General features: G+C 44.8%; 1 protein-coding gene across 1 annotated transcript in view; it reads right to left on the bottom strand.

Annotated features, from left to right (window-relative positions):
• The window catches only part of RHOA (ras homolog family member A), a 200809-nt gene that overhangs the window by 125491 nt on the left and 48552 nt on the right, over window positions 1-26766 (bottom strand). Inside the window, exon 2 of the mRNA XM_085625053.1 lies at window positions 4949-5106. Coding sequence (XP_085481179.1) covers window positions 4949-5104 — 156 coding nt within the window. The 5' untranslated portion in view covers window positions 5105-5106. The remainder of the gene's footprint in view (window positions 1-4948; window positions 5107-26766) is intronic.

Raw genomic sequence — 26766 nt, 5'->3', positions numbered from 1 at the left:
GAAACCCAACAGACACCAACAAGAAAGGCCAGTTGGTTCACCACGGAACTCCAGGCATCCAAGCAAACCTGCCGAAAACTAGAGAAGAAATGGCACCGCGAACAGACACCGGACAGCTACGCAGCCCACAAGAACGCCATCCGCAGACACCATCACCTCATCAGATCTGCCAAAAGGACCTTCTTCAAAGACCGCCTAGACAACAACACACACAACAGCAAAGAGCTCCTCAACATCGTGAAGGAGCTCTCCAACCCCAGCTCTAACACCGACATCTCACTTTCACAAAGACCTATGTGACTCCCTTGCCACCTTCTTCCATCGCAAGATCGCAGACATCCACGAGAGCTTCAACACCCAGACCGCCCTGACAATCACCGAGACCTCCGACCTCAAAGCCACCACCCCCACCGAGCCCCTGTTCACCTGGACCAACAAACGACGACGACGCCATCAAAATCACGATTACCATCAACTCCGGCTCTCCGTCAGACCCAAGCCCACACAACATCTTCAACAAAGCCAGCTCCACCATCGCACCCCATCTCCGCAAGGCCATCAACATCTCCTTTGAGACCGCGACCTACCCGGAAAGCTGGAAGCACGCCGAGATCAACGCCCTACTCAAAAAACCCAAGGCGGATCCCAAGGACCTCAAGAACTTCCGACCCATCTCCTTGCTCCCGTTCCCAGCGAAGGTCATCGAAAAGACCGTCAGACAACTGACCCGCTACCTCGAGGAGAACAACATTCTGGATCCGTCCCAGTCCAGGTTCCGCAGCAACCACAGCACCGAAACTGCCCTCATCGCTGCCACTAACGACATCAGGATCCTACTGGTCAACGGCGAAACCGCGGCCCTAATCCTCCTGGACCTGTCAGCTGCCTTCGACACTATGCCACCGCATCCTACCCACACGCCTCCACAACGCTGGGATCTGAGACAAAGCACTGGACTGGACCACCTCCTTCCTCTCCGGAAGAACCCAGAGCGTCCGCCTCCCTCCTTTCCGATCCGAAGCCACTGAGATCTGCGGCATACCCCAAGGATCATCCCTCAGCCCGACATTGTTCATCATCTACATGGCACCACTCGCTCATGTCGCCCGACTGCACCACCTCAACATCTTATACACCGACGACACCCAGCTGATCCTCTCCCTCACCTAGGAACCCCTCACAGCCAAAACCAAACTTCACGAGGAAATGAAAGCTGTCGCCGAGTGGATGAAGTTCAGCCGCCTGAAGCTGAACTCAGACAAGACTGAAGTCCTCATCCTCGGCTCCACTCCCTCGGCGTGGGACGACTCCTTGTGGCCGACCGCACTGGGAGCAGCACCTACACCCACCGAAAACGCATGCAACCTAGGGTTCATCCTCGACCAAGCAAGTCAACACCGTCTCGTCCTCCTGCTTCAACACTCTCAGCATGATCTATAGGTGGATCCCCACCGAAACAAGAAGAACGGTCACACAGGCCCTCGTCAGCAGCAGGCTAGTCTACGGCAACGCCCTCTACGTAGGAGCCTTGGCCAAACTCATGAAACTACTACAACGCATACAGAACGCCTCCGCACGCTTGATCTTCGACATCCCTCGCTGAAGCCACATCACACCCCACCTAAAAGACCTGCATTGGCTTCCCGTCAACAAGAGGATCACCTTCAAGCTCCTCACCCACGCACACAAAGCACTCCACAACACCTGACCGACATACCTCAACAGACGACTCACCTTCTACACCCCAAACCGCCAGCTCCGCCGACCCCCGCATCCGAAGAGCAAACACCGGCGGCAGATCGTTCTCCCACCTCGCCACCAAAACCTGGAACACCCTCCCCATCCTTCTACGGCAGACCCAGGACCTACTCACCTTCAGGAGGCTACTCAAGAACTGGCTATTCGAGCAGTAGCAGCACCCCTCCCCTCAGCGCCTTGAGACCCTCACGGGTGAGTAGTGTGCTTTACAAAGGTTTAATTAATTGATTTGTCTTCGCTAAAAAGACAAATCTTACAAAAATCCTTACACGTTGCTGCCTCACTACAGTGCGGCTCCATAAAATGCTTGGGGGTCCAGAACAATGCTGGAAAGGTTGTGGGGAAAGGGGTACACTCCTATACACCTGGTGGACCTGCCCGGTTATGCAACCATTTTGGGACACCACCAGGATACACTCCATTACTAGCGTTACACTACCACATGACCCAATCTTGACCCTACTAGGCGATCCAGTGGTAGATAGACTGTTTCCCACTACAACTCCACCTACTTTTATTAGCACGATTGAGCATAGCCCGGATGTGGAAGAACCCACAGACACCCTCCAAGAACACGTGGTGGGGGAAGATATTGACTATCTATGCTATGGAAAAACTCACAGCCCTACTAAAAGACAGGAACCAAGTTGCACGAGACTTGGCTCCCATTCACAACATACATAAAGAGACAGACAACCAAGAAGTGGGGTACTCCATCTCACAATGTCTAAGACAATGAGGGCATCAGAAATTAGGGTGATGACCCCGCCCACCCCCTCAGTGAGTGATCGACCTCGGATGCTAATGTAGGACTTTTTTTTCCTAATCAACTAGTGAGGGATAGAGGTGGGAGGTAGGGCCCCCTCATACAGACTAAACCGAAATGTTTTTTTGTTAGATTAATCGCTTATCAATATCCACAATGAGCGACACAGATGTATATCTCGTTCTGCCTCAACATCTTGCTCGCATGTGTTTTTCACCAAGAATGGCGAAAATATGTCATGTTTCTTAATTGCAAAATGCTAAATAAAATTGATTTAAAAAAATTAAACCTTTCAATTAAATGTGAAGACATTGAGATTTGTGATAATGTCTCTGAAGTCACAGACATTTTGATATCCGGGTAGCTTTTTTAGCCAGATGTTGTAATTTTGTACATCTCTGCTTGCACAAAAACACATTCATGATCAAGCCTTACTTCCCAGTCTTCCAGGCCTTTGTTTGGATTTCCGCCTTCAGGAATACAACTCAAAGATCGAGTGTACACTCTTCTGGAAGCAACTTCTTACTAAAAGTCCCTGAACAATCTAGTCTCTTGCCTGACCTAAGCCCGTCCAATAAATTTGGTTCACCATGATGGCTGCAAGTATCAACACTTCCTACTTTGGTGCTCATGCCATTTGTGGTGCCATGGACTCCATAGCGGACTCAAAGCCACAGGGTGTCCTCAATGACGGGACTTGTGCGATCACCTTCAAGACCTACCTCAAGCCAGCCAAACATAGCTTCCCAATTCCTTGTGCTTTAGCCCTGCATGTTATCAGACCTTATCGTCTCATTATGAAATGGAGATGTTCCTATCTTCAGTGAAGAAAGAATCTAAGATTTTATTAAACACGAGGCGTGTAAAATAACCATTTGTGGGAGCTCAGATCTCTTTTCAGCCTTAAATGTATTTTGATGCTATTGTTTCTATTTTCTGCTGCCAGCTTTACTGTGTTGCTCTCTTCTAGTGTAGTTTTTGTCTACTCTTATTCTTTCTTCTTCAGGTTAATCTAGAGCCAAGCATTAAAGATAAACAGTGGCTTGTTAACAGCAGAAGTGCCTGATGGGAAGGGAAAGTACCAACTGCTGTGCTATCTTGAACTTCGTATCCTAAGATTAGTAGTGGAAGGTGAAGAATCAGTATCAACAGCTTTGAAGGCGAAGGACCACTACCAGCAGCCTGTAAGAGTGTGAGAGTTTCAAATGCCACTCTGCAAAAAGCTGAACCTTTTCTCAACCCAACTGCTCAATTATTCTAAAATGGGGAGGGAGGCAGGAGCCAGCCATCGCGTAACAAAGAGTGAAGCATCTGTACCCATGCTTCTTACAGTCTACTTGGGTGTATGGCTCCTAGTTTTAACATTTTCTGTTCCAGACTAGTGTAATCAGAACAACATGTATAACATTTGCTTAACTAACCCTCTGGACTAATCCAGAAAAAAGTTTGGGTTTAACTAAGAAGGTGCAACTGACTGGAAGTAGTAAGATAATATGACCAAATTTGAGTTGGCGAGATACTCCATTCTGATCAGGATACCAAGGTCTAACTTTTGAGAGGAGTAGAAAATAGCATGTTTGTCAGAAACATGCTGTGCTTGTGATAGAGTTGTGTTTGCAATACAAGCATACTTTAAGGCAAATACGGACGGTTTGGTGCACCTTTGACCGACAGTCTGATGAGCAGGTGTCGCAGTCCTTTGTGGAGGCAAGTTTGAATTATGGTTTGAACATGAGATACATCGGTTTTAAAGATCTCAATGTTTCAGGTCTGATTAACTATTTTTGAGCTAGCATTTGTAATTGTTTTATAATCATGTGGGGGGTTCTTTCGGTGTGTTAGTGCGGCAATGTGTTGCATGTGCCTTGTGCTAAAGAAGACACATTTTTTCCAGGTCTCTCCTATAGTTCTTGGGAGTCATGACATAGAAGGAATTTTGTACACATCACTAGTGAGAGACTCATGTGGGCCAGAGGAGAACGAAAGGCTGGCCTGGACAATGTGCCGCTCAGGGGGGTACATTTGCTCTACTTATGGACCTTTAACAAATTAAGATGCCTCATGGCCTGTATCTCAGGAACGCTGCCTTGTTCTCAAGCAGTACCTGCGACATGGACTTCACCACCTCGCTTCTACCAATAAGCGTCATTTATTAACACTGAGTAGAAAATAGTTCCCTCTTCCACTCATTCATCTAATGATTCTAATCTCTGCTTGGGCCCTTAGCTGATTCTGCCCCATTACACTCACCGGGTCTATTCTGTACAAGTTCACAGTTTCCATTAACCTTATTTCCTTTCCAAACTCTGCTTCCTCAACCATCAAAAGGTTTATTGGGCTGCACATTACAGAGTGCACTCAGCAAAACACAAATTATGCTACATATAAAACCCTTAATGAAAGCATGTAGAGGTCAGGACTTACCTGTTTGCTATCGACTTCAATATCAGCAACGTAGTTTTCAAACACTGTGGGGACATAAACCTCAGGAAACTGGTCTTTGCTAAATACAATCAGCAAGCAGGTCTTTCCACAGGCACCATCACCCACTATAACCAGTTTTTTTCGAATGGCTGCCATATCTAGAACAAAAACAAAGTACATTAAGTTCTCAGTGCGTGACAGACGAGTAGCACAAGCATTGCTCCCACCACTAATAACCATTTCTTATGTCCCTCATACACAGGCCTGAAACTGATAAAGAAATGTGTAGAGTTTAGGGTCACACTCGGTTACAGAAGCAATTAGTTGTTGAGGATGTAGGGTATCAAGCGTTACTGTAGGAATTTCCTTCTAATGCACGCTAACAAGAACCAGTGTAATCATTTCCACTGCTATTGATGCAAAGACTGCCGATCTCAAGTTCACCAGAGACAGGTCTGCAGGGGTCGACTAACATCCCTGGAATTCTAATGGAATTTGCTTCTACAGTGGAAGCAGAGGAGCACTTCTTGAATATGTGCTAGAGGCTTGCTCACCATGGTTGACAGTGCCCTATCTAACTTGAATAATTTGCTCCAGAGTACTGCTAAAATGCATCACCATGACCCGGTTAAAAATAAAGTCTGTTGGGGGGGATAGGGGGAGGGAGGCTGGACAGACTCCAGACAGTCACCTTTCACCGGAGTCCCTTACCGTGCTTCTGAACCTTGCAGTTGCATTAGGGCACCACAGTGCAACCACTAACGTGTGACAATTGGGGGAAGCCAGGCACTAGACAATAGTGCAACGTTTGAGAATTTTGGACAATGGTGGAGGCCAACTGAGTTGCATCTACACAACTGACTGAGTAAAAAGGCACCTTTTAATGGCTGAGTGAGAGTTGGGGGGCGGGCAGTCACCCAGTACTAGAGATTCAACACTGCAGTCATTGGATAAAATCAATAAGGCTAAAACGACCATGTCTCACAAATGTTGGTGTCCCAACTAGCCCACTGTTGGAGAAGTCAAAAGCGAATATAAAATTATGCTTCATTAAAAGCAAATTAGGTGCATCCTCCAGATGACAGAAATGTCTAACAGGCGCTTTATCAATGGCCAGAAGGTCGCAAGATTACGGTGCAGCTATGCAGTGTTCAACATTAAAGTCTCCCATGCAGACAAGTGCATAGCTACCCCCTAAATTGCTCAATATCATCCTGTAAAAGTTTCATGGAACACATTATTGTAAAAGTTCACTAATAATATATGTTCAATGCCACATTTCAGGAGGATCAGCTGATAATGGGGCGTTGCCAAATTAGTCCAAATAACACAGCCTGGGAAGGTGAGGGACACCAGTGTTGCTAGACCTCCTCTGGCCCTGCCCATGGCTACTGGGATAGCAGAATAGTTCACAAACCCATCAGTGCGAGCATCTTCCACAACCAAGTTTATTGTAAGCACAGGACTGCATATGATGTGACCAAGTTAATCCACTATGGGTTCTGCAGTGTTGCACTCAGACATGTGACATTCCAAGAAGCAAAGCCAACCCCCACAGTAGCATCAGGGCAGAGTTGCTGAAATACATGGGTCCTTCCAGTGTTGGGAGTGAGTTGGATAATCCGGTTGGACAAGCAATCGTTTCCCCACCAGCTCCATGGCCATCGCAGGGATTTGAAACAGCTAATAAACCCTCCAGTCGATCGAGCTCCACCATTGGGGAGAATCAGTTATGAGTTGTCACAGGATTCACTGCAGTATGGCACGAAGGTCTAAAAAGGTCAATAAGCCTGTCGAAATAGCCCAGGGGAAGAATTTCAATGGCTGAGTATTTGTGTCTCCTGTAGTTAAGTCAGCCCAATATGTGCTCAACAGTTGCCCTGTTCCTTTAGTTGACAACGATACAATCATTACTATCAGGTTTTCCATGAGTTACCCACCCAGGGTACCCTTCATATGTGGTTGATCTTATTGTGTAGTTCATCCAGGCAGTCCCGACCACCTTTGTGTTGAAGCAATGTACCACTTTCTTCAGCCGCTGCCCAGGATTTTCTTGGGTCCCTGGCATCAGTGGGAGAGCACCTATTAAGATTAACACAAAGGGGTAGCCTCAGGTGGTAGACAAGGCTTGTTGCCCGGTAGAAATGACGTCAATTAGTGGGCCAGTCTTTCTTCGTGCAAGCATATTAAACTACCAGGCACCAACTTCCCGCGCACCTCGGTGCCATTACTTCCCAGGGACAGACAAAAGTGCTGTGTATGTTGACGTGTATGTGAGGTGGTCTCCTGGGATTCAAGAGTGTCTCTCAGCTCTGTAACCGGGCCTGGATCTGTCCTTGCATCCTTAGTTCTTGCCTTCTTGGCCAATGGACTGGATGGGGGATCGCCGCAAACGTTGTTCCGTAGATGGGCCTCTAGGGAATCTAACCTGCTCAGAATCGTTACCATGAAATTCCCCATTCTCGCTTCCAGATGCACAACTTTACTCACCAGGTCCGTAATCAAAGTCTCGAGGCCTGGTCCTTGTGGTAGGGCCCCTTCATTAATTAGACCTTAATTCGTGAAAACTATCATTATATGCCTGCTCAAAAAGCATTCAGAAGCCACCACACCCTGCCCCTAGAGGTTGGTGGGCAGCAGAGGTTAACAAGGGGGGTGGAGACTGAATAGGTATGCAGTTACTTCTGGTCTTAGCTTTTCACAAGAACAGTTTTTAATATGTCTAGAGATGACAGCACTAATCTGCACCAACTTTGGTGGAACACTCCAGCAAAATACCAAGTAAGCGTGCACCACAAACTGCATTTACCATAATGCTAAGGGGCGAACTGTGCTGGGAGGTCAGCAGTGTGCTCTCACCCCTTCCTGTTTTAAAAGGCACCCTTGAGCCATTGAGCTGACGAGCTAGTGGAGATGCACCTGTGTGCCTGTGAGAGGTACGGAGACCTGTAAAATTGTGGCAGCCTGCTCAGAAACCCCAGAAGAAAATCGTTTTTTGATCTCCACTGATGACGGATAAAATCCAGGAACACGTGTCTAGAGATGACAGCACTAATCTGCACCAACGTGGGTGGAACACTCCAGGAAAAAAAACAAGTAAGCGTGCACTACAAACTGCATTTACCATAATGCCAAAGGGGCGAACTGTGCTGGGAGGTCAGCAGTGTGCTCCCCCCCCCCCCCTTCCAATTTTTAATGATCATCCATATTTCTTGGACCTCACCTGCAGCTCAGGACCCTAACTTTAGACACATGTAGTCAACCATTGTTGCCCATATTGACAATAATGGGTAATAATTGTATTCTTTTAACCCATCTTTGAAAATGTTCATATGGTTACCAAACAAGGTCATCTGAAAAAGTCCTCTTCACTGCCAATATTTAAAAACAGATTACAATCTTACTGATACCTCTCATTTCTTCTCCCCTCATGATCGGTCATGCAAAGTTGGGACTCCAATGGTCTTGAAGCTAGGTTATGCACCGATCTCTGCTGGATTAGTCTGTAGACTAACTACTTTGGGCAGTTAGGAGAGTCCTTGAGACTTCTGCTCGGAACGGAGGGAACTGGAATTCTCATGTGAATGAGGCCCATGAAGACTCTCTGCAATTAACTGGATCTAAAGTATCCTTTGCATACCTCAAAAGCTTTATCAGATCCAACTAGTGGTTGGTATGTGAAGAAGTAGTCAAAAACTATTACAGGACTTTGAGTCACGCATGAGTAGGTCTTTTGGTAAGATCAAAACCATTCCTATCATAATAGCATGCATAAAGCAAAGATAAGAACTTAGCATGTACACTTCAGGAATATTACCTACAGGGTAATTTGCCAAGTAATGGTAAAATTATAAAGATGTTTAAAGTGTTCATGCAATGACGCTAGTACTGAAACTATAACACTTGCTCATTAGTAAGCCACTATCCTAAATACAATACATTTCTCTATTGCAAAGTGATAGATTTGGAGTACATAATATTTGAGGCTTCTGGTATTTTAAGTCTCATCCTTGTGCAGAATGTAGATGATTTAACTTACAATGATGAGGATAGCTTTTCTAGCTAAGATGTGCTGCCAGTCTAAATTTAGGCCAAGCTCTCAGTACTGGGGTGAATGTATGACATTGTTTTGCATTATGTCCATCAATTGTTCTTTTTGCATTGCCCCAGTCTGAAGCATCAAACATAATTTGGCCAGAAATCGATTCTAGTGATAAAAAATGGTTTAACTTCTGTATGTTTTATTTTCTGCTCTCTGGGTAGAGGTTGGTTTGGAAAGAGGAAGAGGTCCGAGGTAGAGTTAAAGTCTTTGTTAGATTATTTATGTATAGGAGGAGAGGCAGGGGCCAGCACAAGGGACCACAGAGAACAGGCGGAAGCACAGGGGCTGCAAGCTGACCTAAGAGGGTGCATGGGAGGCATTTTAATACATCTGCAGGTGGTCTTTGTTCTTATTCACCTGCAGTATGGTCGCTCTGGTACTCAGCCGGGGCTATGTCATTTGGGTACATCGATCAGACATGCTTCCAAATTCCAGAAGGGCCCAGGATTTCCACAGTTAAGTTCTGGATTGCCTAGTGTGCATATGACATTTCAGGCATTGATTTTTTTTTCTGCACTGAAGGAAGCATAAAGAAATGCTACAAAACAGATTCCTTCATGGGCTTATTCGGTGGTGGTGCTGTATATGTTTGAGGCACTATATTAAGAACTTCATCCTGGGATGGTTTTAAGTTACTCCTAGTGCTTGCACTGGTCAATGGCTCCTCCTCTCCTATTTTGCTAGATGCCATGATGGATGTGTACATAACTTTTTCCCAGCTGTGTCTCTCAAATACAAATGGGAAATAGAACCCGGAAGTTTACAAAATAATGAAGTTGTGTACCATAAGGAGTACTTGTATTTAGAGTTGAGCCAAGAGGTTTCCTCACAGGTACAAAGAAAGAGGTCTTGAAGGTTTTAGAGGAACTTCAGCTTTTTTACTCCGGTACTGCGGACTCCCAGTTAAATACAGGCTCTTTGGTGGTCATTCATTTGATGTAATCTCAGGAGCTTTCCACTCTCTTGCTCCTATTAGAGAGTGGCACTTTAAAGTATTCACTCTATTCACCATGTACTCCCCTTCCTTGGTGAAACTTTGGGATTTACCAAAAAAACATGGCATCTCAGGTGGAACGAAGAGGACAGTAGTCCCAAGAAGAAAAACAAGATGAGCAGCAGACCTCAGCTCTATCTTTTGGGACGTCACCATACCAACTGCAGAGAAGACCGCATCAGCAAGGCTGCTTACTTGTAAGCTATACAATCATGAATTTTCCAAGGGTACTAGAAAATAAGAACTTCTTTTGGAAAATCAGGCATGTTGAAACACCTAAAAGCTTAGAATGTCACATAACTCTGAAGCGAAGAGGAAACGCAGTGACTGCTATGGAACCTGCAACTCAACTGCTCGTGTTCACACTGTCCAACCTGGTGACGCTGCTCCTCTTGATGTTTATGTTGCCCTGACCAATGATCAAACCACTCCCCTACCACCGTATCATGTTGTATTGTATGGATTGTGGTACACTAATGTCTGCTCGAGACCAGATCACCCAAGACAGGGAGTGCAGATGACTGCTCATGAGCAAGTCTGCTCGAGACCAGATCACCCAAGACAGGGAGTGCAGATGACTGCTCATGAGCAAGTCTATGAAAAGTAGGGGGGGGGTTCTCCGTTTTGCCAGATCCAAGTTGTGATTCCCGTTTCTCTCGTTTGTTTTAGGTAAATCACTCAATTTTGTATTGAAAAATTAATTTAAAAAAAAAAAAGTTCCCTCTGGTCCCCTCCCTCAGTGGAAGGGCCCAGGGTATCCGATCCCTGCTGGCTTATATATAATTTATTTTAACTATTTCAGGGCACTGGGGTAGAGTCCCTGTGTCATGTAATGGCACTGCAACATTTTACTCCACTTTGTAGCCAGATAATCAGATTGTTCGGTACCATGGGACTAGTACCTGTCCAGCATTACTGAAAAACATGACGGCAAATAAATCTTTCAGCCAGTCATTCAGATCTCACGTTATTTTTAAACCCCTTCATGAATATCCGCGCATCTCTTGAAATGCAAATCTTGCAAATGACTAAATGGATTTACACCAAATAAAAATAAAAAAAACTTTCGAAGTACATTTCTAACTTTATACCGAATTTGGTGCAATTCCATTCAGCTTCTCTTATCACTTCCCAAAATTTCCTATGAGAATTAAGCCAGACAAATGACATTTTAGAGTACTCCATTTATTCACACTTTCCAGAAAGGAGCAGAGGCACTAGGGTCAGGTGAGAGCATCACCACAACTAAATATTTGTACTTCTGTTGATGTGGTTAGAAGTAGTCACACTTCCTTGGGCCAGATGGTCATGGGATGATACTTTGCCCAGTTTCATTAGGTGCAGATCAGATTTTCGAAGCCGAATGAGGGTGGAAAGGAAGAACTATGGGGATACATGTTAAAGAGATTTATAACACAATTTGCAAGCAGGTTTCCTGGGAAAATGACAAAAGACTACAGCTACAAAGATCCAGTTATCAGGAAATAGAAACTGTGTTGGGCCCTATTTTATCTTTATTTAATTGTGTGATAACAGGTTAAACGCTAGGCAGAATAGTCTTCGACAATAATGCTCAGTGGGCTTAGCATTTAACAGCGACGGAAGAACACAAGTTTACAAAGATTGCTATCCACTCAAATGTCATCAATGTTGGGAAGTTTTTTTTTCTCACACTTACTGCAAAAGGGGTGAGGGGAGGAGATTCTAGGTTAGTACATGGGGAGAGGATTATGTGTCTCCTCCTTTGCTTTACCCACACAGCAGCAGTGAATAAAAACTAGAACCACAGCAACAACTAAATTTCCCATGGTAACTTGGAGTACAAAGACAACCAATGGCAATCTTATAGTCCATCAAATGCTCATGTAACTTTCTGGTTCCACTCTTTCTTTGCTGCTTCAGCAGCAGATGAGTATCTCTGACTTTTTTTCTTTATACTTTGCAATTGCCATGTTTTATTCAGTTTGATATATTCTTGCATGAAGTTGCAGAATAAGAATGGGAGTGCTAAGCCGGTATTTAAAAGACTTTCTTTCCTATTGTCCCGAACACAGTATGCTCTCCATGGAGAAGTTCTGTTGCGTCTGATTACACTGCAGGGCTACGCGAGGATTGGTGTGGTCAGTCAACAGATTTAGGGTGCATGAGGAGTGAAAGGGCTCCAATGGCAGACCGCCGTATAGTGCATTCGCGACTAGAAGAATCGCCATCAGAGGCCCGTGGCTAGCAGCAACATATTTGACTGCACCTGCAGGATTAGCAGAAGTGTTCCCTGCCTGCCTGTAGTGTAACGCCCCTTTCAAGGTCTGCAATGGAAGCGCACCTCTGATCTAGGTTTCTGACGCTTTGGGACACAAGACAACTAAGATTGTCCCTTGAAGCAACGAATATCATTATATTTATACATAAAATGCAAAAAATAGGCTGGCTTTTTTATTCAGTAAAAGTAAGAAGATCCCTTGGGATGAAGATTTATCAGAGACTACAAAAGTCAGTCTTAATTAAAAAATTAAAATGAACCTCTAGGGAAGCAGATACTTATGTTGGCAGCCTGCCAACCAGAACCCCGTCACTTGAAGGATGATTAAGGGCCCTACCATGGGTCAACAGACCGGCTGAGGCTGCAGAGGTAGAATCCTAGCAAGGCTAAGGCCAAACAAAAAATTAACAGCCAATCACTGGAGCCACCTTTAGTAGGCTCAGGGAGGCCTTTCTGGGCATGCAAGAAAGCATGCCTACACAATGCTGATGGCCATCTGGAGTCATTGCTGGGCTGTTAGGGCAAGTAGTTATCCCAAGAATTGATTGCCCCTCCCTCAGGGAGGCACTTGATACAGTGAGGAGACAGATTGAGACAATTCCCAAGGGGACTCGAATGATGATTAAGATGAGGGTAAGCCTTGCCAGCCCAGCCTCCAAGCATAAAAGGCCCAGAACAGATAAACCAGGGGATCAGAGGAACAGTATGTCTTAGACCAGTATGCTGGGCCCATGCGACATTCACCACCCTTGTTGATTAGAATGGGCTCCATCTGAGAAGATAAGCCATTGCCCATGGACACCTGAGGAAACCTCCGGAAAATGATGTATGGGCAGGCTCAGGGGAGAAGACACCCAAATGAAGAAAGCTGTGATAAATCTCAGGGACTTTAACCAGTGGTTGGCTTTCTGCTACTGATAGAGGGCACCCATCTGTTGAGAGATATCCTAAGCTCAGGAAACAGAATGGTACATATAGACCTCAAAAACATATGTGACGGTTCTCCATTTTTTCTTTTCCACCCCAAGTTCCTCCAATTCATTTGAAGGCAACAAATCGCTGAATTCAGAACACTGCCATTTGGTCAGTCATCTGCTTTCTAGTGCTTTACTAAGGTGCTTAGATTGGTAATGGAGTTCATCCAAACCTGGGTTCTATATCTCAGTGTATCTAGACAAGATCCATCTCATGGATCAATTTCCTATCAGTCTCGGGGAGCACAAGCAGAGGGAAAAGTCAGTTCTTACTCCCTCACAGAATTATGTTTTTTCTGGGTTTTGTAATAGATTCTTTTCAAAGAGCTCTCCAGCTTATAAAAATATGGTGGCTCACATTTAAAAGAGCTTACGAAGACAATGATGAAGACTAAGATATCTTTGAGACACATTGTAAGGCTGACAGGTCTTAATTCTTCATCCATCTAAGCCATGATTCTAAACCGTTCCATTACTAAACGCTTCAGAGACAGATGGTGGCTCACCTAAGGAAAGGACTGTAGTACTCAAGGAAGATTTCCTTATCCATGTGTACCAGAGAGAAAATACATGGTCTTGGAACACATGGAGGTATGAAACAGGGCAGCAATCTTCAGATAAAACCTGTAACTGATTATAGGGACAGAAGCCAGAAGGCTGAGTTAGGGGACCAGGTGTGGAGAGTTGCCCATAAGAGGAAATGATCCGAAAAAGAACTACAGTTACATATCTCTTGCCTGGAGCTTCTGGCAGGCTTCTTTGCGGTCAAGTGCATGAACCAAGGACAAAGTGCTGCACCCAATTAAGTGGACAGCATCTCAGTGGTGGAGTATATCAACCAAATGGGAAGGAGGAGATCCTCACTGAACTATCAAAAATACTTTTTGCCCCTCTCCCTAGAAAATCAGGTGGTGTGATGGTGGAATACGCAAGCGCAGGGGAAAGGAAAGGAACGTGCCATATTGCCTTAAATAGAGTGCAGCCCTGCCCTTCGCCTGTCATGCAGTGCAGCCCAGCAAGGTGACTTTCTGCGCTGCGTGACTTTCTCATAAATTAGCTCCTGAGTATATATTCTGATAATTACCATTGTTGAGTGTGGGGAGGGGCAATGACACACAAGAGGAGGAGTTGTGCAAGATAATGCCCCTCCTCTCCCTCAACAATGGTAATAAATGGCATATTATGCTCGGTGCATCTGCATATACAGTTTATGTCATTTCATTTTTTAAGTGCATCTGTTTTAACAAGAGATATAAATGTAACCAGAATACATGGGTTTATATTTGAGCAGTAAGGTAAAACTGCATTGAAGCAGCTTTGTAAAGCTGTACTTTCTAAAGTAAATGTCATGTGCAATCTGTAGTAGTAATAAATCTTGGCATCCATAAATTTGAGAGATCCACATGGGGTATGTACAGCTCGACTGTGGCACTCCCTGCCCCTCAGTATTAAAAGTAACACGGATCTGTTGACCTTCAGAAAATCTCTAAAGACATGCCTCATTAACCAGCAACTTCACTCATTATAGATTAAGGTCAGTTTCCTTCCTGGCTCAACGCCTAGACACCTTCAGGCATCGGAAGCGCTATATAAATCGTAAAAAAATAAATACCTCCATGGACAGAAGAAGGTGGTGCCGGATTCCAGCTTGTGGATGCTAGACTAGAAAACCTAGGTGCTCGTGCTCAGATAAGGCCCATGTTAAATAGACCTGTTCGCTTCTCGGTTGGACCAGCTGCAAAAGTATTTCAGCTGAAGGCTAAACCCAGAGGTGACTGTGACAGATGGATCTTTTGCAGGACTGGGTTTTAAAAAAAGCTACAGCTTTCCTTAGTTTACCATAATAACAGAGGTAACAGCTAAATTCAGGGAGTCGGGACACAGATCTTCTCTGGCCACTAGATCTTTCTAGACAGGCATGAAAAGCTAATCAGGAGAATGTGGGTGGATATCACAATCAAATGATACAAATCAGCCAGGAGAAGAGGCGTTCATTGGTATATGGAACAGAGTCTGGATTCTGTAGTCAGACCGCGTCCATGTGCTTAATTTATCAGCTCAGGTCACTCCTGGTAAAGGTTTCAGGTCAGTAAATACACTTCGATCAGCTATTTCAGTAGGCTAGACCCCAGTGGATGGAGTCACAGTGAAGAGCACCCACTGGTAAGGAAGTTGCCGAGGGGCTTTAGACTTCACCCACAGGACACATGTATTCAACCCTTTGTGTTGTGACCTGGATACTGTATCTTTTTAGGTCGAGCCTAGGCAGCGCGCATGCACTGTCTGCAAGACCTGGTGTAGTCCTTAAAGGACTTAGCTCCCGCCTGCTCCCACCCCATTGATTTAATGCAGTATCACTCTTTGCTGCTTTCTAAATCTTTGAGGCAGCTAAATGTCACTTGCGTTTATTCTGGAAGCAGCAATGCACAACTACGCAACTACAGTTTTCGTCCACTTGCATGGTTCATGTGTTGCTGAGGGGAACTCTTTTTTTTTTTTTACAATTGTTGCAGCCCAGCATGCTGAGTTGAACCTTTTAATATGAGGTCCGCGCTTTTATTTTGTTATGTGTGGGTATCTAATTATCTTGCTTTGGTGTGAGGCCGTAGGGTCCCTCTGCTGCACTGAGCCGGTCCAAGCGCGCCACGACTCCGGCTGGAGCAGATTTGCTTGCCACCCATCGCTGCGTCCAGACGCCATGTATTGGAGCCAATCTCGCTGCAGTTTGATTCCACGGGATCCCTCTGCTACATCAAGTCAGTCAAACTCCTGTTTCCGGCACACCACGAATTTAAGCTTGCACGGATTATCACACATTTCCAGCACCTTGACTGGCTGTGTGAACTAAAAACAAGCAGTAAAGTTACCAAGACTCATTGTGAGACCCCCATCAGTGTTGGGGAAGGCAGTGAGGGCTGGGGGCTGCACAGAGGCAGGCAGAGACTAAAACAACGTGAGGAGGGTTACCGAACCTTCAAAACTGCTGTCAACCACAGCGAGACATCCTTAGGAGAGGAGACCTGCCTCTGACTCTCCATCCCGAAGGCCCAAGAAACGTGGCAGCTGAAGATGTGTAAACAAAGCTAGGCCGAAGCGCTCAGCTTGGAGACCCCCAGGCACTTGTGAAATGGCAGCAGGCAGGTTAGTCACGCTGTGCCCTGTGTTTATTTGATATCAGCAGCATGGACTTAACTATTAGGTTAGCACAAATGTAATGGCATGCTCAATGATTTCTTTACCTTTTTGGGCAACTTTTAATACTGTCCATGGCAAATTGGATTCTACCAAAAATAGATTGAAAGGAAATGCCTGCTTGTACTACATTTAATCTCTGCGGCTATGGTTCTATCTCAAACATTTCATTTGGTCTTTGCAATGGAGCAATGGAAACATTTTGAAAACTTGTAGATGCAGCCATGTATAATTTCTGCCTGTGTTTCTTGTTGGAGGGATTCTTGTAAGAGACGTTGCACATAATGTTCCACTCGTTCAGTGGTTCTATAGAACACCTCCTATATGGATATCATCTCTCCACGAGCGACTGACCGGTTCTTCCTGTTTGTCTTACATATTTTGATGTTTTAATATAGGTGTTGTAACTAACCGTAAAGCACTGCATATCCACTGAATGAAAATTGTTCGTTGTCCATGGACAACACTTGTGCCCTGCTACTACACTCATGCTCCTATAGGTTATAAGTAGATATTGCAATGCAATAGGTCTCGCATTTGAGAGAGTTTAAGTTATTGGCATTGTAAATGACAATGCCTTTTATTTACATGTTTTTTAAAACCTAAATAAGGGGCATTGTCATTTACAATGAAAAGAAGAGGGTGGGGTCCTAGGGAATTTTTAAGACCTGCAAGGATTAGATCCCTAAACACTAACAAGTGAACAAAAGAAATCCTAGAGTCTAAGAAACTATCTACGCCTGAAAAAAGAGACAGCAAAGGTAGATTTCACTGCATAGGTAAAGGAGTCCTTTAATTAGGACGTAATCCCATCACCCACCGAGGTGGCATGCTTCATCATCTGGGATTCTCCTCTTGACGGGGACCCCAGCCCCACCAAGGGCTACAACCCCCTCACAGTGAGGGAGGAGCTCAGGGATGTTTTTATTCCTACGTTATTGAGGATATAATAAATCCTTCAGAGAAGAAGACATTAAGTTAATTGGGTGATGGACGCAGTGCAAACCAAAGGATAATGTAATAAAGGTACTGATGTTTAAAACTAACTACTAGGAGCAATGCAAAGCACATGCAGTTTGAAACCAGCATTGGCATAGCAAATAGGTCTCGCCTTTGGGACCTTATAAGTGTTAAGCCATGCAACAGTTGATGTTGTTGCACCAAGGATATTGCGCTGCATAACTAAATACTTATAAAGTCCCAAAGGCGAGACCTATTAGCTATGCCAATGCTCGTTTAAGTATATCTGTTGTCATGAGGTACCAGGCCCTCGCATCTTCTTCTAGCAATTCTAAAGCATGTGGCGTGCAGCATGCTGACCATGAGAGGCGGGCAAGTCAGCAAATAGGGAGCGCCAGGCCGGCCCGATGAGCCGGGACATAGAAAGAAGTCTTCTTATACAGATTAACACAACTCTTTTGTTGACATTTTGAAGTGCTTCAATGTACTGCAATCGATTCCATTACTGCACTGGGTGACGTACTGAAAACTCTTAATTTATAAACCTAAACTTACAAAGAGTCTGTAAAAAAACTTCACGACGCCCTGATGATGTTGCCATGAGTAAGCCAAAGACTTTTCAGTGGGTGAATAATGTAGACAATTTTATTCACAAATATGGAGCGACATTATGATCCTCTAAGCCATATAGGGGCAGTGCAGTTCTTTTGCAGAGTTCATTCTCTGCACCGTAGTACTTCTAGATGCTCTCGAAATTGTTAAGAAATATGATGCACAACGAAGAAAAACTGATTTGCTCAGAGTGGGGCAATTTAGGGGTCTGCTGCAAGTTGCAGATGCACGGGTCCTGAATTCACCAAGTCCAGGTGGTAATTCCACCCTTGTACTGTACAATCACAAGTTTAGGGGCCCAGTTTGAGGAATAACCCCGCAGCTCCAGGATTGCAGGCTACTTTTCATGTGACTGTTGTCACTTCTGTGCACCTTTCTGCAAAAGGTAGATGGGAGCGGGGGAGCAAAGCACGCTGGGAGGGTGCGTGAGGGCGGGCGGCTGAGAGCATGTCATGTCCCCGCGTGATGGAGGAAGGGGTCGTGTGAAAGGTGCCCTTCCGGGTGCGGAAATGCATCTGGCAAAATTTTAGCAGGAATTATAGGAACGAGAAGTCCATGCCGGATAGAATCAGCGCCTCTGACAGATGGGGGAGGGTCTGAGCCCCGATTTCCCTGGCACACAGCAGTTCATTTACTGCACCGTCCCTCACTCTCTAGTGTTATATAACAGAAGCTAGTCCTTGTGGTTAGCTGACCTATATTATCACACGGTATTCAATAAAACAGATTTAAATAACGCACCACAAGCTAATTCAATCTGACACTACATACGAAGCATTACTCCTTAGGCAAACCAACCCACCTCATCTCAGCGCCCAAAATAGGTTGTGTATGTGAATATGCACCGAGCAATCCAGTAAACTGCACGTCTGGTATTGCTTTCCATAATACAAAGGTAAGTGTAAGGCAGAGCGCTCTGTTTATATGTTAATAGCAATGTCCTCCCTGACTCAGTAAGGGGAAGAGTGAGGTCGGAGGTTCCCGGATACAATTTGCCAGCAAGTTAAAAGCTGCACATTTGTGAAACGCAGCTGCAGTTCTTAAGTTCACTTTTACTGACTTTTTTAAAAATGTACACACCGTCCCAGTGGGAGAAGTTCAAGGAGAAACACGAATTTCGGGCTTGCCAGTTGACATTACTTTTAACAAGATGCTGCACCTCTTTCTCCTCAAAGTTGCATAGAAAGGGGGGTAGGAGGGAAGTCTGCCCTGGGACCTTGGCTTGGCTCTATAATGACGTTGCAGTTCAACAGAGCACGGGCCAAGCCATACATGTAATCATAGTCTGCCTCTAGCCGTCATTGGCCCGCCCACAAACATGTATCATTGTTCATTTTTTTACAAAATGCTTTTGAAAGTATTACCAACACAAACACATTAAAAGCTTTATGACCAACAAAACATAAGACAACAGAACATGCCGGGTCAGAATAAATCACACGTAATGGATGCATCACCTTCAGCCCGCGAGTGGTCCGCGCGTGAGAGGGGGGGGGGGGGGGGGGGGGGGGAGGGAGCAGGAGGTGAGCCTGCGAGCTTGGGAGAGCAGTCTGCTCATTTTCAAGCACAGCACTCCTGCTTGTAGCGCGCCGCTGTTCGCTCCTGCAAGGTGGATGCTGCCACAAGCACGAGTGTGTGCTTGAAAACAAACAGAGCGACGACTAAAGGCCCTCCTAAGCAGTGCATGCGCGCTGCGTAGGCGAGACCTAAAAATAACTGCATTCCTACGTGAAAAGGTCACGTAGGAATAAAATCATCCCTGAGCTCCTCCCTCACAGTGAGGGGGTTGTAGCCCTTGGCCAGGCTAGGGGTCCCCGTCAAGAGGAGAATCCGAAATGATGAAGCATGCCACCTCGGTGGGTGATGGGATTACATCCTAACTAAAGGACTCCTTTACCTATGCAGTGAAATCTACCTTTGCTGTCTTTTTTTTGGCGTAGATATTTTCTTTGACCCGAGGATTTCTTTTGTTCAATTGTCAATTACAATGCCAATAGCTTAAACTCTCGCAAATGCGAGACCTATTGCATTGCAAATGCTTGTTTGGGTTTTGCAACATAACTACTATTGGTCTATGAAAGAGCTTCCAGGGAAACTAGCTATGTAATTGCACCTGTATCAGCTAGCAGAGTTTCATATGTAATTGCCCTTTACATTCCAGGATGTTTATTCCAGGTTGGATAAGTTTCACATCACCAAATCAACTAAGTCCGATAGAAGGGAGATCTTCTACCCTGCATTTACAGAGTGCCAATACTTTTTGTGGCTGTGTTGATCAAGGAGTACAAAAGCATGACTGAAGCACTCCACCCAGCCTTTTATGAAGATATCACGTACTATTGCCCACTGGGTGATGCAAGAAGTAGTCATTGATGTCTCTAGGTACAGAACTCACTTGGTAAGAGGAGCAGTGGCATCTAAAGCATTTTCTTCTGGGTGCTAGATTATCCCACCCAAAGAACAATGACAAGAGTTTTCATTTATTCCATTCAGAAAACAGATTTAAGAGTAAGTAAATAAGACTTTTTTTATTTTACAAAGATACGGAATTAATAACTATGTAAGTTGGTTCAGGAAACTGATGAGACTTGTGTTCTAGTGCAGTGCAGAAAATGAGCAGAAGCAAGAGTGATCTAAAATCTGACCGAAGAAGGCTCAGAGGAAACAGGAATAGAGGACCATGAATTTAAATTGGCATTTGATGGACTAAACGGATGGAGACTGGTTGTGTTAGTACTATTATTTTCCAGAGTAACCATGGGAAATGTAGTGATTATGGTTCTAGTTTTTTCTGACAGGTACTTTGTAAATAGAGAAAGAAGAAATGCAATCTTCGTCTCCATTCCTTTACAAGAATTGAAACTGGCCTTTACAATAGCGAAACATTTTGTATTTACAATGCTTCATTTTCAGCCTCCCAAGAGACTAGCTCGGAGAATGTGTAAATGGCACAATAAACCATTTCGTTAACACTGCAAGTGATTGGATTGCGTAAATTATATTGGTGAGTTTAGTCCTGTATTTTAACTCAGAATGTATAAACCTAACTTTAGAAAGTATCGAGAAAGAAAACCACCCCGAGTGCACTGACGTTTTGTAATGAGTGAACCACCACACACTACATAAATGGCCCCTGCCCTACTATTACATGTGGAGCAAAGTTGTCGTTGTTTAAGCCATATGAGAGTATCGATTTTGGTCATGCTATGAAAGTATTACTTTTAGATAGACGAAACGTGAGTGAAAGAAAACGGCACAAGTTGATACAAAGCGATTAGTGTAAGATTACACAATTTGAGAAAAGATTTGTTCTACACAAAATTAGGAAATGCGACTAAGATTCAGTCAGAAGCGGTGATGGCGTCGAAAGCGAAAAAGACTATTTCAACATATAAAGAAAGCAGAAATCTACGCGGATTAACAATAAAACATTGCTATTTTCCAGAAAGCTAAATCACTTAATTGCACTCTTTTTTAAGATCAGCGGCTTCCACCGAAAACCTTTCACGTTAGAAGCACAGTGTGGTCATGTGGACAATTAAATCTGGAACACTCCGGTCAAGAGACCCATGGCGCCAAGTGCCCGGTGACTTGCTTTCAATCGGCGGGACGAATTGCAGTTCTAGTTTGGAGATGGCGACTTCTGAGTTTAAAATTATTTCAAAAGTATGCTTACGAACACGGCTGTTTAATTGGACACTACGTTATTTATTTTTTTCTTTCCAGCAGTGCTTTGAGGCAGAAAGGGACTGAGCTGTACCCAAGGTTCTGTGCTCAGCTCGTCCCAGAAAGGTCTCAAATACCACATGGAACAACAGTGCCAGACATCGGACCATAGAAACAGACTAGCATCGATTTACATATCCCGGCAGGAGCACTTACCCACTCTACTTATCGCCGTATTCGCCTCCCAGTGGTTCTTTTTGACTTGCATTACGTCCTTTTGCAGTCGCGAAGACCAGAGTTTGGAACAGTACAGCAGAGGAGGCCAAACTATGGGTGTTTGGCTTCTCATATTCTTTTCTTACAACTTAATACGCAGTCGGTATACGGAGCAATCTACAGTGGAAAGTACCATCCATCTGAAAACACTAATGCTCCTGAGACTGCAGATGGCCGGATTTAATCAGCTAAGCAGCTTAAACCATACCTAGTTGCTCAGAAAGCAGGGGGTGGGGTTCAAAAGTGTAATGCACTTGGAATCGTCCAACTACATTCAAACCTGGATGTGGTGCAAGTAAAATGATTTGTCTGATGGAACCTTTGTATATTTATTAATACTTATTGAATCCTCACGTAACCAGAGCACAAATGGACTAGGAAGTGGAACAGATATACATTTACAAACCAACACCAAGTTGAAATTACCACCCAAAAGTCCTTTTTTTGCCTGACTAGGTTTTCATTATTTTATTTGAATACAGTTGCTAGCAGCGGCATAGGCAGCCAGCTGGTCACAGTGATTTTAGAAAACCAGCAGGTATACAGTTTAATCGATCAGACCATTTATATTGCGCTAAAGTAATCCCCATGGTCTCCAAGAGCCTTTGAGCTCATAAGCAGGATGTAGTCTCCCCGATAGAAAAGCTGTTGAACCCCTATTAAAAAAAAGGTACATGCTAAGCCTTTTCTTGGGGTCCAAAGGTATTCAGGAATAACTGTCTTTCTTGTACCATTTTGAAGCCGTTTACCACTGGTGTTTTGGGAGCACAATACTTATGCAATCTAAATTGACCAAGTACATCCCTTTAGCACTGGGGTCTCACAAGGTCGAGCATTTGAGGTTAATTTACCCCATGAGAAAGAGAGGTTTGACACTCCGGGCCATTACACACATTTGTAGCCGTTACAAAGGTAGATGTCCAGTCAGATGTTTACTTTTGAAATTACAACGATTTTAATATGCATTAGTGTAACACATTACACACAAAGTTAGGGTGTCTAACGGTAACCAGAAGTCACTATCCCTTAAATGGTTCGAGAACTGACCCCAAACTCACCTCCCCCTCCAAGGCTCTCACTAGGAGCGGATCATTTCCAGTGGCCCAGAAACACTAAATTACGACACCCATCGGAATTACGGGGTTATTGAACATTGAGATTTAGCAGTTGAATGAAGCCGAGGTCTCCAAGTGAAACTCTGGTGGAAATCCTGCAAGGGTCGACATGGTAACTGATTCCTGAATTTTATTGCCTAAAAACATGTAATGTCAGTTGTTTCACCACCCCTAGAATATCCTAGATTTCCTGCTAGACTACCTCTTACAATCAAAGCTAAAACTAATAATGAACTTCAAAGTTACAAGTCAAAACTAAAGTAGCATTAAGCAGGAGTCACACGTAGGGCTTCAGTTTCCGCAATTTGGTTTTAACGGCCTCAAATAATGAGATGTCGGTATGCAGTGGTTTCGTTTTGATGCAACTGCTATGAAATTTTACACCTAGCTAATAGACCACTCAGGAATGCACCACTACAACACTCAAATTACTAAGAGCCCACCACAATCCTGGTAGAAAATCGAAGTCGTTTAGGTGCTTCTAGGTAACATCCAGTAAGATGATGTGCTGAGGTAGGCTTCCGGGGACATGGCAGGTCAGAGTGCCTTTCCTCCAGAATGTCCCTTCCATTTGATGGCCAGTATAGGGAGTCCCATCTCAAGACCCACCAGTGACAGTATACCCATTAAGGCCATCAAGGATACCAAAAGAAAGCTTGAAACAAAGTTGGCACTAGAATAGTGACCAGGGTTTCAAATAATCTACAAACTTTTGGGCTAGTAGAATTTCAACAGCTGGGGGGTAGGGGGTCAGGGAGACTTCAGCTCTATACTTCAAGAGATCCCTAGGCCTGGGAATGTATTTCAGAGACCACCTCAAGATCTTGAGAGGGGCAACTGGATAAAAAGATATAAACTCCCCACAACAAGAGGTGTGGGTTCATGGTTATAGCAGGCATCCCCTGTGCTGTATGGAGGTAATGAACTTCCTCTAATTCTAGATGTTACTATGCTGCACATTGTGATTCAGCATTTAGATGTTGGCACACCTACCTTGCGACTCTAGCAGACAAATAACTTCAGGTAATCATACAAGAGTCAAATTTTTTGTACAGGTGGATTAATCTTCCTTGCAAAGTATAGATAAGTACATAGGCAGGTAGGCTTTTGTGAGGAAATGGAGTGTATTATATGGTGTGGTTGTGCGACCTCACCGTGAAATACACTTACCCACCCCTTTAGTTCCAGTAGGTTTTATCTGTAAAATCCTCAGCTCAACCCAGGGTAGCTGTGGCACTGAGCAGCAAGGCTTACACAGAAGAATAATTGTAAAGCATCTAGGGCCTCATGTAGGTCGCCAAATACCGGTCGGTAACGGCCGTTTTTCGGTAATTATACCGTTACCGACCGGTATTTTGGCTATTGGTATGTAGGGGGACAATTTTTGGATTCGGAATTTACCGAATCGGTAAAATTACCGAATCGGGAAAATTACCGAATCGGTAATTATACCGATTCGGTAAATTCCGAATCCAAAAATGAGATGTAGGGGGAGTGTGTGGGTGTGTTTAGGAGTCGGTATTTACCACCAACTAATAGTTGGTGGTAAATAATTAATGTATGTGTATAAGCATTTTTCAGCGCTTAGCAGTGTGCAATGTGGCAGACATACATGCCCTTAGGGCATGTATGTGTGCCACATGTGCACACATGGCCGAATCAGGGGTGCAACAGGGTGTCAATGTGACACCCTGCCACCCTTGCATGTTCTCCACCATTACCGAATCGGTATTTACCGATTCGGTAATGAGGCATACCTTCCCCTCAATGGGAAGGTATGCCTTATTACCGATTCGGTAACTACCGAATTTTAACGAATCGGTAAAAATTACCGACTCATTACCTACATACGAGTTACCACTTCTTAAATACCGATTCGGTAACGTTCGGTATTTAAGAAGTGGTAACTGGTATGCTACCTACATGAGGCCCTTAAACCGCACCAAAACAATTTAAGAAGAAACCAAAACCATACTCAAGAAACCAACACCAATTTATAAAAATAGACTGTTTTTATAAGAATTTAGACATCAGAACGAAAACGATCCACCAGAGGGTCCTGGAGATCTACATTTTACAAGCAATAATAAATAAAAGCAATTTCACTCCACCATGAACAAGCCTTGGCAAAGTCAACTAACTGGACACTTTGAAACCTTTTAAAAGAAAACTTAGCTTAGATGAATGCAGTCGGTTAGAAGTACTTGGGGAGACCAACTCCAGCCGGGAGTAAGCAAGGGAGACCAGCAAAGCCCTCACTAACAGGTACCTTTACAGAAGACGCATCACTTCTTTGCAATTAATGGGGCATTGCAATAGATTCCTATGATGTGGTCCTGATGCAAAGGATTAAGGATGCTGAAGCTGCTTTAAGGATGCTGTGAATTAAGTGCTGTCGACCGACAATGGGAGAGTGGGGGGGGGGGGGGGACTTTCTGCAGGGATTCCTCTGTCTACGTAAATAGTGAGGGAGTTTTGTTTGCTGGGTCGACATACCACAAGGTCCTCTCTGGTCTGGCCGAAGTCCAGTCCCCACTATACTACCAGTTGCCAGTTATCGCGGTCACATACCAATCGTTCCTAGGTCAATAACTTTCCTTACGAGAGTTTTAGAAAACTCTGACAACACCCGGGCTCAGGTGTAACTGCGTTGTGTGCTGCATGGCGGCTGTTTGAAGACTTTAGGATGGCGCTCGCACCAGCAGACGTCCATAGTTGTTGTGTCCCTGTGCTGAGACCATTAGGCCAGCCAGCTGGCACTTGGAGTTGTCTTGGCTAGATTGGGCTCTGGAGACAGCCTCCACCTGAGCAGAACATGACAGGCACAGTCCCTCACTTCGCTATCCAACAGATGTAGTCTTCGTTGGTGCAGCCTCTCTTTGCTGGTACCTCGGTGCAGCAAGGCAGTCCTCCTTTGGTCCTTCTTCCAAGTCAGTGGGGATCTCAGGGCAGGATGCAGTTGGTAGCCAATGGGCTAATAGGTTGCCTCCTACCTGGTGACCGGTTCATGTGGAGTGTGGCATCTGGCTATCCCAGGATGCAACGTTCTGCCTACTCCCAAGATGGCGAAATCCCTCTGTGTTCAGACCTCCCTAGCCCACCCCTGCCGAGTGGCTACCTCAAGGGCGTAGCCCTCCTTTCTAGTGCGACACATCTGCCCTTTAAAGGCAGCTTCCCCTTTGAAGCCCGGCTTTTGGGGGCAACACCCAGGAGGTGCCCTGCTAGAGGGGGGTATCGGCTCCCTGGACTGCAATCCCTCATGGTTCTCCTTCCTGAGAGGCATTAGCATGTCTCTCCAGGATAGCAGAAAGCAGTCTCGTGGAGCAGGCTCCATGTGTGCCCGGGAAGGCACAGGAGCTTTCAATGCACAAAGTGGCAGCTTTGCTAAAGCTGCACGCTGCAACAAGTTACATTATTTTTTGCTTGAGATACAAGTTGGGCTTAATGTAACAATTCCCTTGGAGTGCCCACTTTGGTTGCATCATTCAGGAGTTAGCACAGCTGAGGGGTCTGCGTGTAATACTTTAATCGCCATTTGGGCGACCAAACCGTACCACGGTAAAAACATTTGTTTCGCGTCTTTTACTGTCAGGACATGTTCTGCCTGTAAGGGACACGCCCTGCCTGGGTCATATGTTGAACCCTGCCTTTAGTGCTCAGTAGGCGT

Source organism: Triturus cristatus, chromosome 9 (assembly GCF_964204655.1).
Source record: "Triturus cristatus chromosome 9, aTriCri1.1, whole genome shotgun sequence".
Taxonomy (NCBI): Eukaryota; Metazoa; Chordata; class Amphibia; order Caudata; family Salamandridae; genus Triturus; species Triturus cristatus.
This window is presented reverse-complemented; position numbering and strand designations above follow the sequence as displayed.